Raw genomic sequence first — 11,175 nt, 5'->3', positions numbered from 1 at the left:
CCCCCGAGAATCCCAACTCTCCCGATCCGTGTACGGGTGGGAAGGAGTAACGACCGCCCACCGTTATCCTTCCGCGATATCAGACTCGCTGAATCCCGAGTTGATGAGTTTTCCGACTCGATATGGATAGTCCCGAGAGGAACGGCCTTGCTCTGTGTACTTGCATGTGAAATGCAGTATAGCTGAGATCGAGGAGCTAGGATCTCGCCTGGAGCGAAGTAGTCCTCGTTGCGATAGCTCCGGAACTCATGAGAGGCCTCAGTGTCAAGGGTAGATCTTTTCCCGGGAAAACTTTGTGTGTTGAGATTGCTGAAAATGAGAGGAAACGACTTCTGTGGAGAAGGAGACACGAATCCTTCTCAAGAATCCTGGTCCTGGGGAGGCGAATCTGATTCGGGATCCGTCTTCAGAGGGGGATCCCGCCGCTCTTCCACGCTTGTTTCCCGGGCCCCATCATGGGCATCCGCCGAAACTCATCGGTACGGAACAAAACCAGAACAAAAAAAATTGTGGTACCATCGAAAAATGGAAGATGTTAGTCCCTCTCGATTCTGAGTTCTGATCGGTTTCTGGAACTTCCGAGCCACGGTCACCGAAGGCCGGCAAGAGATAGGAACCCTCGAGTGCCTCTCCTCTGTACACCCTCAAGATCTCAGGTCTCTCGTCGTGATTGAGGATATGGATTGATGATTCGCCCAGCCGGACAAAGAACCGCTCCGAAGCTCGTTCTCCGGTGGGAACAACCGGGCGCAGCAGATACATTCCGGGATCACGTCTTCGTCCCTGAGGTCGGCCTCCTTCCCCCTCATCCTCCTGCAAGTACTCACCCAAACCCCGAACCTCGGAGACTTGAACAAAGAAGTCACTCGTGGGCGCTGCGTGAGCTCATGCACACAGATCGACCAAGAGACACGGCGTATCCCATGGGCGCAGGGTGAGATCGATGAAAAAGCTCCATCCGTCGTCCTCAGGCAACTTTCCGGCCCGAGAAGATGCAAGTCCCATTCTTCACATGAGGCCAAATCGAGAGACGTGATTACCAGCGTCCGGCAAATACTTCTCAACGGCTGCTCATGGACCGATTTCACTCCGGAATTCTCCCTCAACGCCTATCTGGCGTTCCCCGCGGGTAGTCGGCAGCGTGTGCCGAAGAATACGGACGCTAGACGATTCGAAGGACTTTCCGGACTCCTCGGCAGCTTGGTCAGCTGTCGTTCCAGCAAGCAGCGGATAGGGAGAAAGCAACGCGCCCGCCAGCAGGAGGTCCTTAACTAGTCGATAAGTCTTCGCGTCGAGTCGCAGCTCTGTGATGATGATGTGAAAACATTCATCCACGCGGAGCTGACTGGCGAACCAAATTGTTCGATGGAAAATCAGTCGGGCTGGATGCGTTCAGCACAAATGCTGAGGAATCGACTCTCAGCGTTCTGATGTTGTCATCATCATCTCGTTCCATGGCATGATAGCAGACGAGGCCGCCCTCGTCCCCGCACAAAATCGCTCTCCTCCTCTTGTGTCTGTCTGGATGTGGGTTGTTTTGTTGGCGTTGGCTCACTCACTGACGACGGACGGAATACACACAACAGGAATATCATAACAAGGCTCGGTTTCAGGAGTTGCGGAAAAGCCTGAAATCCCGATTTCGTGCGGTTGGAGCACGCTTCCAACACGCAGGTAGGTTGCCGATCGACGAATCGGCGTTACCTGGAGCAACTTCAAAACGCTTCGCAGCTCAAGCCGGCATCCACGCCCGATTCGAGCCTCGGCTGACGACGCTTTGCAGAATCGGTGCTTTTCTGCCCCTTCAGTCGCTTTCCGGCTCAGCGTTGGCCAGCTCGATATGCGACTGATCGAATATTGGCTTATCATGACCGTCGAGCTGCCCCATTCGGCTGCATTTCGAGCTGATCCACGGCTCGCACTGGGACTAATTGGTCCGTCGAGATTCGGGCTCCTTCAACGGTTTTCCTGCGGAATTGAAGTAGTTCCGGGGGAACTTCAATTGCATTGAGAGGGTTCCGGTGATACTTGGTCGGAGAAGACGATCTCCGTTTCGCGGAGCTGCGGATTTTCCTCCGAGAAGCCTCCCGTTCCCAGGCTTTGCAGTTTTCATGAACAAAATCTCTCCGAGAGATCGGTCTACTGAGAATTCCTTGAGATCGCACCTATCCGGGAGTCTTCGGGACTCGGGGAGTCTTCTGCGTCAAGGAACGTTGACAGAGTCCGCGGCGATATTGAGCCAGGCTCACACCGAGGAGGCGGCTGGCCCATAGTCATGTCAGACGGTCTTCGACTTCTCCCCAAACTGTTCCCAATGAAGCCAGAGGAGTCTGACTTCCTCCCTTGGTCACTGGCTCTTCGGTCAAGGATACATGAGCTCAGCTCACTCCGCGAGAAAGTTTCTGGAGAAGTTCGATGCGCGACACCCGCTCCAGATGAGAGACGTCAATAGAACTCATGATCTGTCATCGACGGATCAGAGCCAATATTCTCGGGCTCCTCCCCGCAGCACGCTCAAAAAAATCCCTCTGGTTCATCGAATGTACGCTTCTCATTTTGGTGCAATCTTTCGGGCTGCTCGATCGCGTGTAGAGAGCTCTCGAACGTGTTCGTACGGAATCGTCTCCTCGGCTTCCCGGGAGCTGTCAGCGAACAGTTGCTTAGGGAGCCGGATCCTGCGCGCAGAAGACGAAACCTTCCGCGGGATGTGCAATGCTTTTCCGAGTCGGAATTGAATTTCGGAGCGTTTGTGAGTACCAGGTATATCGAAAGTCATCGAGATCTCGTCTCCTTGCAGTGCACCTTACTATGGCCAAGAGGACCTCTCCGATGGAGGGTCCACCAGCAAAAAAGGTTCACTTCGAGCCATTCCGAATCGGAGCGGTTTCGAATCTCGAGGATTTGGACACAAGAACTCTCCAATTCCAAAACAGGAAACTCGCTCAGAGGTAGGTCGAACTTGTGGAGAGAATTTCCCCGCCCTTCGACATGTAAGAAATCGCTCGTTGGAATCCTCCTACGATTTTCTTCTTATTCATCGTGCTCCCCGTTTTCCAGGTTGGAACAGCGGCTCCGTCACGAGCAGGAGCTCCGATCTCGAATCGAACAGCTCGAGAAACGCCAACAAAGTGACGAGAACGTAATCACCACTATTAATAGGTGAGCACCGCTGTGATGTCTGCGAGAAGTACGAGAAGATCTCGCTCATGACGCGATTACCGTCGGCCTACAGCGACGAAGTTTGAATTCCTTTTTTTTTGCAGATATTGGAATCAATTCAACGAAGAGTTGAGGTTACTGCTTCAGAGGTGAGTTCCCGAACACCCTAATGCATGAGCTTGTTCCCGGGCTCCGGAGAGCTTTCGTGATTATCCGATGGTTCGTCCACAGGTTCGACGCGGAGACCACCGACGAATCGGAGAAGGAGAATGAAAACGAGGCAATCACATCCTTCGTGACAGCCCTCGCGCAATGGGACAAGGAGGAGTTGGAGGAGCGTCTCGGTCAGAGAGTCCAGGTGAGTCTTCTCTTCGGCTTGTTAGACACCAGCTTATCCTCGCGTGGAGCGTGGAGTCTCCTGCGGCTCCTGGAGTACATCTCTTGATTCTCGCTTCCACCTCTAGGTCTCCATGAGAGCAGTTTCCAAGCTTCTGCAAGTGTTCGATCGACTCATGCAACGGAATTTGAAGGTGAGCCTCTTTGAAACCACAACGGCTCAGGTCGGCGCGTGCGAGGAGGCCTTTTTTTTATTCGCGCAACCTCGCAATCTTGGATTTTCGTTGCAGATCATGCAGGCTGTGAACGGCGAGACCGATGCGACGCCCGATTTAGATAGCGCAGTCAAGAGTCTCAACAAGGAACTCACCGAAGAGAACCAGCGCCTGCAAGCTCTGGTCACGAAACTTAGCGAAAAAGATCATTGCGCACAGCTCCGGTGTACCGCCCTCCAAGATAAAATGGACTCTCTCAAGACAAAGAATGACGAATTCAACAACAAGATCGAGGAGCTCGAGTACGAGTTGCAGAAGAGCTGGGCCCGGTGTGAAAAGCTCGACTCGAATCTGGCAGAATGTCTGCAACGCTTGAAAAACGCACAACCCTTGGCGTTCAGTTCGGACGCTGCGAAAACGGCGAAGAACGCCGACTGTACAAAAGACGCCTCTGTGCCCGCAGAAGCTTCGTGTGTTTCGAATGTGCGAGTCGAGGAACTGCAGTCTCTCGTCGAAGAACAGAAGGAGCTGGCCCAGGTGAGTGTCGTTAGTTTGAGCAAGCGATTTCTCCGTCGTCTGGCGGCTTGATTCACCCCGCTAAGACTGAATACGCGTCTTGTGAGGGGGATCGGGTTCTCTCACGCATCCGTTCAACTTCCAGGGCCGACTGCAGGAACTCGAACAGTTGAACGAGGACCACAAAGATTCCTTGAGGACGATCGAGAGACTGAAAATGGACATTCAGTGCCTTCCCGAGCGTGTGGTTATCGAGACTGCGGAGTACAAATGTTTGCAGAGTCAATACAGTGTTCTTTACAATGAGAGCATGCAGCTGCAGACTCAGCTCGAGGAGCACAGGTCAGTGGCTCGGGTCTGATCGCGATCGATGCCTCTAGGAAGGGTTCGTCTATGGAGCCTGCTCCTGATAGAGTGGTTTCGCTGTCACCGGTTCTGGTTCTGATCATCGTAGGTCATGTCGCTTCCGTTTTCAGGCAGCAGCTCATCGCTTCTAAGCAGGCTCACCAACGAACCATCGAACGGATGGAGAGTGAAGAACTGACCATGCAGAAGAAGCTCCGCACGGAGGTCATTCGTCTTGAGGACGCTCTAGCTCAGGTCAGCTTCCTAAGTCCGCCGTCGAGGCGAACGCAATTCCGACTTCGGTATTCCTTCCCTTGTTCTATATTCGATTCCGCAAAAGGATCTCCCTCCCTCCAGGTCCGCAAAGAGTACGAGAAACTGCGCATCGAATTCGAACAGAAAGTCACCGCTAGCGAACAAATTGCTCCCATGAATCGAGAAATGCGACATCTCATAGAAACTTTACAAAACCACAACAAACAACTCAAGGGTTAGTTCTCGGCCGCGATGCGATGCCTTCGGAACGTTCGCGATCGCTTATGACCGCGTGGCAGTATCGAGCTCCATTTCTTTTTCAGGCGAGACGCTTCGGTATAAGCGGAAAGTCAAGGAATTCACTCAAGAAAATGCTCAATTGAAGACAGAACTCAATTCTCAAGGTGAGGAATTCCCTGAACTGTGAAGACACTGACTCAGGGAGAGGCCCCGGGCTCCATTGAAGCTAATGCTCCTCTTTTTTCATTGCGGCAGGCCACCATCATGTCACATCATCATCGGAGAACTTGGCGTTGGGGGATCCTTCCGTCGCAACATCCTCTGCAGAAGGGAATTTCAGAGACGGACCTGGCTCGTCGGATTGTTCAAGACGAGAGGACGGCGAGGAAATCATGCTAGATATGGAAGTGAGTCTTTCTCTCTTTCTTCCTCCATCAAGGAGGTACTGTAGCGGAATATTCGTTCAGCTCGCTGGGGGCCTCGAGCTCCCGTGCTCCATGATGAGTGACTGACACACGAATTCCCAGGAACTGGAACGCGATCGGGGGAAAAGCGACGAAGAAATCATTCGCGAGCTCCGGAGTCAGCTCAAGCAATCGGAAGATGGACGGAAGGAATTGAAAGTACTGCTAGACACGTACAAACAGATCCCTAAGGAGACCAGAGATAAGGTACGGGAGTTTTCAGAGCTGACAGCGCAACCGTGAGCAGGGCTCAGTGTTTTGGTCTGAGTCGACTTCTTCCCTCCTCCCGGCGTTCCATGCTGACCGTTCATGATTTCGTTCAAGGCAACCCTGTTGGCTGCTGAGAAGAGGGCCCTCGCAGAAGTTGAAAAGATGAAGGAGCAACTTCGGAAGCTGGTGGAGGCCGAACGGAAGGAGCGCCGAAAACTCGCAGACGAGGAAGCACTCAGAAAAATACGAGTGCTCGAGGAACAGGTCAACAAACTCAAACAAAATCTCGCAGCTCAGAAGCAGGAGGAGGACGCTGTTCTGAAGGACCTGGACGTGACAGGGCAAGCCTTCGAGGACATGCATGAACAGAATCAGCGCTTCATCCAACAGCTGAAAGAAAAGGTATGTCGTTTCGCCCCCGACTCCGGTGCCGTTGGGGCTGGCTCGTGAGGTATTTATTACGACGATCTGAGCCAACATTTCCCTTTATTGTAGGACGATGCCAATTTCAAGCTGATGAGCGAGCGAATCAAGGCGAATCAAATGATTAAACTCCAGAAAGAAGAGAAAATCATGCTCGGGGAGCAAGTCAGCACTCTCCATAGCCAGGTCGAGGCTCAAAATCAGGTTGGTCCGGATCCGATCATCTCCTTGGCTAATCGTTGCACAGGGAGAAGCCGTTCCCTCGGAGCCGACACGAGAAGAAGAAGGTCGTTTTCCTCGCTAATACCCCTCCATTTTTCAAGGTGGTGAGGAGGCTGGAAGAGAAAGAACGTCTGCTGCAAACTCAGCTCGCCACTGCCGAGAAAGAACTCGCGCTCCGGCAGCAATGCATGGAGCTCCACAAGCGGAAAGCCCTAGAGGCCACGCAGTCCGCAGCCGATCTGAAGCTCCATTTGGAAAAGTATCTCGGTCAATTGAAGGAAGCCCAAGCCGCTGTTAGTGAAAAAGCAGGAGCCTACCGAGAGGAGACGTTCAAGAGCAGGCGTCTCCATGAGGAGATCATGTCACTCAAACGGAAGCTCGAACGTGCGAAGAAGTTCGAGCTTGCGTCGAACACGGATGAAGTGCTCCTGGAAGAAATCCGGGAGTACAAAGAAACCCTTACGTGCCCATCGTGCAAGGTCAGAATCCGCCACGTTCCGGCGCAATAATATATCCCAAGCTTTCATTCTTCTCCGAATTTCCTGAGATATTTCTTCTTCTTCGCAGGTCAAGAAGAAGGACGCGGTCTTGTCGAAATGCTACCACGTATTCTGCTACGACTGTTTAAAAACCCGCTACGAGACCAGGCAACGGAAGTGTCCGAAGTGCAACGCACCGTTCGGAGCCAATGATTACCATAGGCTGTACCTAACCTGAGTTCACCGCGACCATCGTTCCTCTCTTTTTCCGGGGGAGCCGAACAAGAGAAGGTCGGTGGGGAAGTGCGAGACACGAGAATCTATCATACATTGCCGCGGCTGCGCCGAGCGTATTCCCAGCCGTCGGTGGTGATAGACGAACAATGACTCTGACGAGGCGCAAGAGCGCAGCGTCGGAGCGGTACCCTGTAAACATTTTAAATAATACACCGACTGAAAGACTGAATCGTCCCGCATGTAGAATAGAATGAGTCAGCGGGCGGAGCAGTGACTGAGTGAAGAAGTATATATTTAAATATATATACATACCTACGTAGTAATACTTTAAATAGCGATTCGTGCGCGAAACGACTGAGAGACGGCGGACAGGCGGCATAAGGAACGGCGACAGAAACGACGGCGGCAACGACGCTTCGGGACGGCGTCTGTAGCAACAACTGAATAAACGATCGTATCGAATTCCTCGTGACTTCATCGAGTTGATGAAATAATGACGGTATGACGTACGCTTTAATATATTATTGAGCCTCTCGAAGAATTCTTCGCCCCTACTCCCCTCAACCATTGTCATTTCCATTGCGGCTGTCAGCGTCGTTGCCGTAGTTGCCGGAGACGTCGGGGTTGTCCTGTCCAAGTGTATGTATATTGACGATGAGAACTTCTACGAACTATTTCCGAGTGTCTACGGAGCTGACTGTGAGATCTAATGTCGTCGCAGTGTTGCCTCGACCCGTGCGGCTTGACAGCGTGTGCGAGCGGACATTGCCGAACGGAATGGTGATATGAATATAAGTAAGTATTGCTATGATCATGGTCGCTCCTTGGGAAATGATCTCGAATGTCTATGGCGACCGAGCCCCGCTCTCGCTCGCCGTATCGAGAAGGAGAGCTGAGGATTTTTCTCTCTGGAACATTTCGACATGGATGTGATTGTATTTAAGCGTCGGAGCTGTAGAGATGGACTCGACTTGGCAGGTTTGGTGGTTCCCTGATAACTGCTGAATCGCTAGTTTCAATTTCGGTACGGACGTGTCGAACGATTATTCGAGAATGCGTGTTGGTGCTTCTGCTGTGAAGCACCGCATCCATTTCCTCCGCCGAACTGGGTGTTGTTGGGGAATGGACAGATGAATGACAACATAGACAGACTCAACGTATGATAAGAAAAATAGTATTCGAATTCGCGGAAAGAGGAGCCAAGGACCGCCGACGGAGAGAATTATAGAATTAATTTGAATAAATTTTCGACAAGTCAGATCCCCTCACAAAGTGGAATGATTCCGTAAAACTTTTATTAGTTAGTGTCTGTGCAGTCGTTTCAAGATGAGCGTCAGCATCAGACAGATTTCCAGCTCTCTGATCATGTCGACTCCTCCTCTGCGGAGACTTCAATTCCGTTACCATCATTATCAAGGATCAGACTGAGGCTTCCCTCAAGGCACCTGAGGGCTGAAACCGGACATCTTGCCTAGGCGGTCAGGCAACACATTCGACGTCTTGGTCGTCGAAAGCCGGAGAAAGATCAAGCACAAACTGCATTGATTACATCTTGGCCGGGGATTGCTGAATTTAGATTCGTATATTCCGGGCGGACGCGACTCCACATATCGTTATCGAACATCGATGGAAAAGAATCATCCTCATTGTTGAGATCATTTTCTGAGCTCCTTGTTCCGACTTCCCCGTCGTCATCCGCTTCCGGCTGCCTCAGATGTCATTTGTTTATGCACAATGTCGATGAAACCAGATACAAAGAAAGATTCATGGGCTCGTGAGCCATCCGTCCTTCCGGGAATGCGGAGCTACATGGATTGGATACTATAAGACATGTTGTACGATATCTCGGAAAACTCTTGTTTTCCCTCTTCTTAGTCGTTGACGTTGTTCAGTGCTCCACATGATTCACATGGTCGTCACTGAATCGACGCAGGTAGAACTGGTTCATGTAATACTGGTCGCTCCCGCCCCAGAGAATGAAAACTATCACGATCAGGGCACTCACGGAGAAGCCCAATTTCAAGAAGGCTCTCTGAAAGTCGGATGTTCGGCTTTAGACTGCGATAGCCACAGAAGACGGAAGAGAAAGTACCGGATCTAACTCACTTCTCCGACAACTTACAACATCGAATTCCGGTCGCGGCTCCCGTCCGAGATTCGTTGCTTTCACAGGACTCCCGTCGGTCCTGTGATCGTGCTGGAATCGTAAAAAAAGCGGGGGTGTTTGAGTAGTGGCAGGTGGAAATCTCGGAGACAGCCATAGAAGTCTTCCTGCTCACGATACTCACTTCATCGGAGGTAGGATCATCAGACGACTCCCCCTCGGGAGAAAATTCCTCGACTTCTTCCTCCTTTCCTTCTTTGAATTGCTTCGCCATTTCGTCCTCAATAATTTTTTTCAGGCTTGCTCTCGGCTGTAATCATGGAGGGGCGCTTATTGGAGCTGGTTGCGAGCGCTGATTTCTCTCAGAACAGGTCTGCTGAGATACTCCAGGAGAATGGGAAAACCCAGCTTGGGTGGATCGAGGGGTCGGGGACCTACCCTAGGATCAAGCCAGTATTCTGAGACAAGATTCTTGCAGAAAAGGTTCTCTTCGGGCTCCCACGTAGAATATTCGAGTTCGTAATCGAGCCACTTGACCAAATAGAAGAGTCCCTTCTTCGATGTCTTGTGACTGAGAATACGTTCTACCTGGAATCAGAAAACGCCACTGAAGAGAAATGAAATCGACGAATTTACATGGCTGTTCTCAGGCCTGATGTTAGCTGTCGCTGATCGGTTCTCAGACACGCTCGGTCGATACGCGCGGGCACAAGGCAGGTGAACGAGCGAGCGCAGAGCAAAACCCTTCCCTGGCTTCCGAATCATGCGCGGTACGAAAAGCGAAACAAAAGCTCAGCTCAATCCACCATTTGACTTATGGCTTGGATTCTCTCGTGCGGTCTCTACTTCTATGGGACAAAGTTTCTCAGCGGAGTTTCAGTCGGTAAGAGATGCGCCGGAATGGACGCGGAATGCAGCGGAATTCCAAGGGGTACCATGAACGATTCTTCTTCCGATGACATAGTTTCTGTACTCGAGGGTGGCGATCGAGACCGTTCGAAGCCTTCTGTTTTCATTCTCTGAGCTTTCACTGGCGGGATCCTACTCCTACAAAAAAGCCAAAACAGAAAAACTTCTCAGAAACAAACAATTCAATCGACGCTTGGGATGCGGACAACGTGAAAATTTAGGCACCGCAATTTTCCATGGGTTCCGAATACCTCAATCACTCAGTCACTCAACAGCAGCAAATGGTGGAAGTTATTGAAACCACAACTGCATTGCTCGTCATTTCGAATCCGACAGGTCCCCGTTTCCTCCAAGCCGTCGCAGCGCAGTTGCTTCAATGATTTCGGGAGAGGGTTGCTCGGAGGATTGAGTGGGAGGTAGCACTCAGCGAAGGATGGGACTCTCGAGCTTCAATAAAAATCGCTCGAGGAGACGAGGGGGGATAAAAGTTTCTGGCTAGATTTCGAGATCCAGCGGAAAAAGTCGACTTTCGCGAATTCGATCATATCGTTCAAACGCAGTCCGCAGGGGGATGAAGTTCGGTAATGAGCAGTTGAGTGGATGCTCCTCATTTCCGGGATGCAAGGCAGTGAGAAAACCTAGAGCTCGCCGCATTCGGCCTACCTGCCTCGGAATGCCTGAGGTTGATCAGCAAGTAATCACACGGATTAGCGGAAAGCTCAGCGCACGACTCTTCCTCCACTACCGCCCGTTGCTCGAATTGAGACTCCTCTCCAGAAGTGTCGCTGCAGTCGTCGTGCTCACCCAGCTTTCGGCCGGGTCTAGGTAATCTTACATCACAACAAAGGCCGGCGGCCATTTTTTTTTGAGGGAGAGGGTGAAAACAGCTCAGATTCTACCCGCTGAATCAACGGCGCATGTCTAGGTAACCTTACATCACAACAAAGGCCGGCGGCTAGTTTTTTTGAGGGAGAGGGCGGAAACAGCCAGCATTCTAGCCGCTGAATCGAAGAGTCACTAGAGAGAATCGGAAATCGGATTGATTTCCGAACTTTGATTTC

At 51.5% G+C, this 11,175-nt stretch overlaps 2 protein-coding genes across 2 annotated transcripts; one reads left to right on the top strand and one right to left on the bottom strand.

The window, feature by feature from the left end:
• The first annotated feature begins 2,808 nt into the window (after window positions 1–2,808).
• On the top strand, window positions 2,809–7,102 carry Bre1 (E3 ubiquitin-protein ligase Bre1). The gene is given in 16 exon segments (XM_029113034.1): window positions 2,809–2,948; window positions 3,058–3,159; window positions 3,264–3,308; window positions 3,391–3,517; window positions 3,624–3,689; window positions 3,786–4,247; window positions 4,372–4,568; window positions 4,703–4,826; window positions 4,929–5,061; window positions 5,150–5,230; window positions 5,322–5,473; window positions 5,552–5,737; window positions 5,855–6,142; window positions 6,236–6,367; window positions 6,487–6,864; window positions 6,953–7,102. Coding segments are annotated over 16 exon segments (2,763 nt in total).
• A 1,259-nt stretch (window positions 7,103–8,361) lies between these two features.
• Window positions 8,362–10,870, bottom strand: LOC100908110 (uncharacterized). The gene is made up of 5 exons (XM_018641704.1): window positions 10,782–10,870; window positions 9,644–9,793; window positions 9,390–9,515; window positions 9,224–9,298; window positions 8,362–9,133 (listed from the first exon to the last, which is right to left on the bottom strand). Exons 3-5 carry the CDS (start codon window positions 9,477–9,479, stop codon window positions 8,990–8,992), a joined length of 309 nt encoding a protein of 102 aa, XP_018497220.1. The 5' UTR covers window positions 9,480–9,515; window positions 9,644–9,793; window positions 10,782–10,870; the 3' UTR covers window positions 8,362–8,989.
• Window positions 10,871–11,175: the final 305 nt, after the last annotated feature.

This window comes from Galendromus occidentalis, unplaced genomic scaffold, assembly GCF_000255335.2.
Source record: "Galendromus occidentalis unplaced genomic scaffold, Mocc_1.1 scf7180000075986, whole genome shotgun sequence".
In the NCBI taxonomy this organism is placed as follows: Eukaryota; Metazoa; Arthropoda; class Arachnida; order Mesostigmata; family Phytoseiidae; genus Galendromus; species Galendromus occidentalis.
The sequence above is the reverse complement of the archived record's forward strand: the minus strand, read 5'-3'. Positions and strand labels throughout refer to the sequence as shown.

Bases quoted from the DNA above. Each gene is read 5' to 3' on its own strand.
- LOC100908110 (XM_018641704.1), bottom strand. From the start codon at position 9,479: ATGGCGAAGCAATTCAAAGAAGGAAAGGAGGAAGAAGTCGAGGAATTT. The intron at 9,299-9,389 runs GTGAGTATCGTG...TTACGATTCCAG, and splicing joins ATGATCCTACCTCCGATGAA to CACGATCACAGGACCGACGG. The intron at 9,134-9,223 runs GTAAGTTGTCGG...TCCGACTTTCAG, and splicing joins CGCGACCGGAATTCGATGTT to AGAGCCTTCTTGAAATTGGG.